This window comes from Corvus brachyrhynchos, unplaced genomic scaffold, assembly GCF_000691975.1.
Source record: "Corvus brachyrhynchos isolate BGI_N302 unplaced genomic scaffold, ASM69197v1 scaffold12, whole genome shotgun sequence".
Classification (NCBI taxonomy): Eukaryota; Metazoa; Chordata; class Aves; order Passeriformes; family Corvidae; genus Corvus; species Corvus brachyrhynchos.
The window spans coordinates 2,374,349-2,380,348 of record NW_008237885.1 but is presented as its reverse complement, the minus strand read 5'-3'; the positions used below and the strand labels follow the sequence as shown (position 1 = coordinate 2,380,348).

The 6,000-nt window shown below is 38.5% G+C and overlaps 1 protein-coding gene across 1 annotated transcript in view; it reads left to right on the top strand.

Annotated features, from left to right (window-relative positions):
* GPC6 (glypican 6) overlaps positions 1–6,000 on the top strand; it is a 527,821-nt gene that overhangs the window by 449,300 nt on the left and 72,521 nt on the right. The window contains exon 4 of the mRNA XM_017732639.1: positions 5,394–5,524. Coding sequence (XP_017588128.1) covers positions 5,394–5,524 — 131 coding nt within the window. The remainder of the gene's footprint in view (positions 1–5,393; positions 5,525–6,000) is intronic.

Genomic DNA, 6,000 nt, shown 5'->3' with positions numbered 1-6,000 from the left:
GGTTGACTTGTCAGATGTCTGAGAAATCAGTGTCATTGTCCCTGCTCCTTTTATTTCAACCTGGAATTCACTAAGAAGTTTTCTGGGAAACTGCCCTGAAAGAAATGTAACAGAAACTGGAAGACATCACTTTTGGTATCAAGATAATAAGAGGGTGGCTTGATGCATTTCCAAGGAAACAGAGGCAGATTCTTGTCTATTTGTACTGTTAGTCTATCCATTACTTTGCCTGGAGATGTCTAGGGCTCATAAAGCATCTCCATATCTTGAAATTCACACCTGATCTTCTGAATTTTTAAGTTATACAATAAATCACTTAGCATGATGACCAGTTTTCTCCTGTGCTTCTCATTAAAATGGCACCAATAAAAGTCCAAAAAAAAAAAAAAAATCTGTGAAGTAAACCAAAAATGTCTTCAGGATCTCCTTCTTATATACTGCTTAAAATGAAACAATGTCCTTCCAAAAGCCACTGTGTTACCTGTGGTATTTCTTGATATGGATGAGGGAATACAAAACAGTTAAAGAGAGCTGCTGTGCTCAGCTAGCAGAGACATGTTGGGGTGCCCTGGACTACACCCTAGGCCTTCAGTAGACTTGGTGGGGTTACTGCACCAGGAAGGTCCCTGCTGCTGTTTTGAGCATCCAGGAGAGGCCAAGAGCAGCAGCACTGATGGTGACCCTCGTGTGCCATATGCTCTGGACTTTCTCAGGACCATTTGGCAAGCCTATGTCCTCAAGTGAGCAATTAGTCATGTCTATTGTTTCCAAGTCCCTGACAAACCCACAGCACAAGAATGACTTACCTAAACCGAGTTCCTGATCCACTCACCCCAGCTGGCAGCAAGATGCCAGCTTTTTGCCAAATGCTGTAGTGTATGGAGAGGGAAGACTTACTGAACCTAAGAAAGCGCATTTGGGAAAATACAAAAGAGGAAAAATAAAGAACATATGTATTTGAGCAGTACAGTCCAAGTATATTAACAACATAAAAAACATGTAGTCAATTAATCAATCACTTTTTGGATTTTTATAGCACAAACAATAATTAAGTTCCCAAAATCTACTATTTGAGGTGATTGAGAAATTATTAAGCCCACTCAGATTCACACTGAAATAAACTAGGCACCTAGATTTTCTTAACTTCATTCCAAAATCGTTCCAGCTTCTCATGTAATAATATTCATAATATTTTTAGGAAAAAAAAAAAAAAAAGGACTTGGGACAACAGTGTTGTGTTTGTTGATACATGATTATAGATTTGAAGAGCTACAGTCTGGTGAGGACCATTACAACATTTTGACTATCCTGTCATAAATCTCAGGTGATTACATGTCATCTGATTTTCCCTATATTCAACCTAACAGCTTCCGTTTTTCTTAATTGCACAGGGTAGCTGGTATCTATATATTGTATGTGCTCATATGGAACTGTACAAGTGACTAATAAGGTTTGTCACTGTAGTGAGAGTTAGGGTTGGCTAAAAAGAAAATTCAACCTGATGACCTGGGGAAATATTTTCCACGAGAGTAATTCACCTTAAACACTGTGCAGTGTTTCTTCCTAGAAATCAACGTTATAGACGAAAAATTCAGTCTTAATTTAAATCTGAGGCCTAACTCAAAAAATTGGTAGATTCAAGCTAGTTAAATACAGTAGTAAGTTTGCTCCCAAGGGGCCTGAACACTCACAATAATAAGACTACCTTGTTCTTCCAGGCTTCTCTCAGTCTGTGGCTGTCAGGTATCATCTGGATATGTTTGATTTAGTTAGGAACAGCAAGATGGTTAGAGATAGGGTAGAAGGAAGAGCTCAGTCAGACAGAGGCTAAAATCATTTTGGAATTCATAGAAGTGGCACTTATTCATCCTCTTTTTCTAGACTGAGTTTATAGTACTCTTACCAGAAGGAGACGAGTAACCCAGCAGCCCGGTCACTGCTAAGTCAGCTATGGCCCCGCACAGCTGCTGAAACAGAAGTAAAAATGAGTCCTCAAACATTAATTTTCCATTTGTGCAAGAACTCATCTGAACTGTGCAATTGTCCAAGACTTCCAGTCTGAGCTGATCCCTAAAATGAGCCTTAGCTGGAAGCACAGCTTGTGTCAGCCTCAGAAATAATGTTGCAGGAGGAACCTGTTTTACTTCAGCCTTTCAAACATCTCTTGTCACAGCATTTAATCCATTTCTCAGACTCTTCCTCTTCAAATGTGTCCCTGTATAGGCCTCTACTTCAGCATTAGTCCTACCCCACACTCTAACCCCAAAATGAGAATACAAACTGCTGATATAAAGATGTACCTGTCATCAATAAAGCTGTGGATATTTCAAATTCTGTTTTTCCTTTAATCCATTGCTCCCTAGCCATATCCTTAAGATCTAGCTAAATAAAAGATTGCAAGGCTCTGATCTCAAGTGTCACTGTTGGCTCATAGCCTCTCAATGCTTCAGGGTAGCTTCTCCACAGATTTAAGTTATGAATAGCTGCCTGGAATGGTCCAGATTCATTCCAAGTCAGAGAAGGAGATAGAAAATAAAGAATATGGACAAGCAGGGATTTACTGCTTGATTTTTCTCTCTTCTCTTATTTTCTTTTATTTTTTCTTATTTTCTTCCTTTCCTTTATATCGAGCAATAGCACAAAGCTATAGCCCATGTGACTGAAATATAAACTTGACCCTAACCTAACTTGAACCCTGTCTCTTGAAACCACCATCAGACCTATACCGTACTATATCAAAGAAAGAAGCTCAACATAACAAAAAGGTCACCTTTGGCAGCCAGGAATCATCCACATTCCTCAGGCTTTGCCCACTTCCTTAACAACAATTAAGAGATATAGATATATATAGATATAGATATAGATTAGATAGAAATAGATATATATATAGATTATATAGAGAGATTATGGATATATAGATGATATAGATAGATATAGATATAAATATATGTAGATATAGATGTACATATAATGACTAAGTCTATGGATAGGGTTAAGATTCAGAAAATAGAAGCTGATGAACTAAAGAACATCTTTCTAAAGATACAAGGACATCTTTCTAAAGATACAAACTGTCTAAGCCAGGAACAGATTTTTAGTTTGCATCTCCTAGAGCTATTAATTTTGAAGTTGAAGGCACTTTGCTTGAGGAAAGGCTGTTCTTAAATTAAAACTGTGGCTCTTGTTCAATTAAAGATGATGCACTCTTCTGCCACGTTGCTGAGATTTCACATCGAGATTTTATTCAGAACTAGTGCCCCATGCCATGAGAAAGAACAGCAGGTAGGCTCGAGCCACTACCCATTCTCAAGAGAGATCTCCAACAATTACCTATTTACTGAACTCTGCTTCAGCACAGAACATGTACTAGGCTTAGCACTAGACTTGTCCAACCTTCTAGTTGCCAAAATAAAGTGGACTCATACAAAGAGGCACCTGTCCTTAGCTTAAAATGTAGTCTACTCCTACCAAAAAAACCAAACCAAACCAAACCAAAAAGACCAAAAACCCACCTTTTGGCTGTTTTACGCAGTAACCCTAATCTTAACCCTAGTCCTGAGGTAAACTACGAAAATCCAGGCATCAAGACCTGTGCCCTAACAATGCCTAGTACTGGTTATGGCACCTAGGATTTAGGCTGATCACATTGCTCACAAAGCACTAAAGCATAAGTGTTTTATACAAGTCATTCTGAACGTATGATGAAGAAAATATGTCATGGGAGTCCACACTTACAAATTCTCTATTTTTTTTTTTTTTTTTTGCATGTGGAAAAACTGCTAACTTATTGCAGTAATCTGTATGTCTGTGTATGTATGTGTCTTTGTGTGTATGAAAACTGCTTCCCCTATTAGAGGCAGCTCCCGTTTTCACCCTTTCCCACTAAAAAGGGTATAAACTAAAGAATTTTAAAATAATGTGCAGGCAAAATAACACCTCTGCTTGAAACCAATTTCCTTGCATCTCACCATTTTTCACAGTTAGCAACAAGTGCTCTACACCTCACTGCAAATAACTTTTTACTCTTTCCAGTTTAAAAGTACTGTAGAGTATTAGATGTAAATTTGCAAAAGTGTTTAGATACCAAACAATTTCAGTTTCAATGGGATTTTTAGGTATGCATTGACAGCATATAAACAACATAATGCAGTCCTCAGGTGAGGCTGTGCATGGAAGTGTGTGTCTCAGCTGCTAGTTGAGTAGTTGACCAGCCACTTCGACCCATACCTCCATGCACAAGGTAGCCGTGCAGGCTGGAACAGAGCTCTGTGACTTGCAGCCAAGTGTGGAGCTAACAAGCACTGCTGTCAGATCTGTGGGGAGCTCCACGCCTTCCCCACACAGCTGCTGTGGGACTGGTGCTAACAACAGCAATGCAGGCACGGGTTTGTTTCAAAAGGAAGTCTGCATGGTACTTTCTGGAGCTTAAGTCTGATGTATAAAGAAGACAGCATGTGAAGATTTTTGTTTATCATGTTGAAGTTACAAGCATCATCTGCTTAAAACTAATTAGTTCCTGAAAATTTTAAACCTAATGTAGGAGACAAGGATAAAATATGATGTTCAAAGGTATATAATAAATCCAGTTTACCACATGGCTATTGCCACATAAATTGCGATAAATTTGTGTCTGTGTATAGACAAATATATTTGATGTATGGCAAAACCTTTTTTACTGCCATTAATTTCTGTTCAGTTGCTTGTTTTTTACTTGTTAATGAACATCAAAAGATTAAATTATTTTGGAGAGGGGCTCTAATGTAAATTAAGTAAACTTTTTTGTTTGAATCCAAAACATACAAAAAATATATGTTTCTGCATACAATTTACAACCATGTTTTGAAAATGTAGCAAGACCAACATGGTTTATACTTATATACTATGGCAGAAATCCAATATTCATCTGCTGTTTATATTGCAAGAAAATGAGATCATTAAGGTCAGAAAGAACAGCTGCTTTAATTATAACACCCTGATACATCATATCAAAGTTTTCATCATCTCACACAAACTCTAAGAACATAGCCCAGGGATTCATTTCTGTCATCCTGCTTTTTCTTAGGAAGGAGATTATATAAGTACACTCCAGAGCATTGGTTGCTTCGAGAAGCTGTGTAAAATAATTTTACCCCAAGCTCGATAATGCTATGGCAACTAATATTAATCTAACTTTTACAGTCTTTATTCTTTTTTTTGTGGTGGCAGCAGTAGGGGAAGATGCTTTTGCCAGCTGGGAAGCTGCCCTGCAGGCTTCATGGTGCTGCTGCCACACATCCCCACAGACTCTGCTCATGAGTGCTTGGTATCCACACCTACAGCTGGCAATGCTGGTCTGCCTGAGGCACCCAAAGGTATCCCTTCTTTAAGGGAATGGCTGCTTTGTGTTTTAACAGATGCTATGCTTCTGGTAGCGGAGAGATTAGAGGGACCATTCAACATTGAATCAGTCATGGATCCTATTGATGTCAAGATTTCTGAAGCCATCATGAACATGCAAGAAAACAGCATGCAGGTGTCAGCAAAGGTACTGTGTGAGTTGTGCCTTCTCTGTTGTTGAATGTCACGAGTGGGGGGAAAACATCTCCACCAATTTTTTTGTCTAGACTTTAGGAAAGATTGTCCAGACCACCAGAAATTGCCTTTGCTTGTTCAACAGTTCATCCGACTGCCTTTGAATTCTTCACCTAGTTAAACAAGCTTGAATTTTTCAAAAGGAAGTGGAAGGGAAAAAGCTACCATTTATTAAACTTCAAATTAATAGCTGTAAGAGATTAAGGAAAATAGAGGGTGCTGAAAATCAGCAGTAACTGTAAGCGATATGCTGCGGAGTAGACTTGGTAACTTCCACTTGTGTCTCATCTGTGATTCTCCATATTAACTTCCAAACACATTTTGATCTATCTAGGTCAGACTGAAGCACAATGTGTTTGAGGTGAATACACAAAATGTTCCATTTTACCTCCTTTAATAGCCACTCTAGGGAAATACTACATTGGCCAG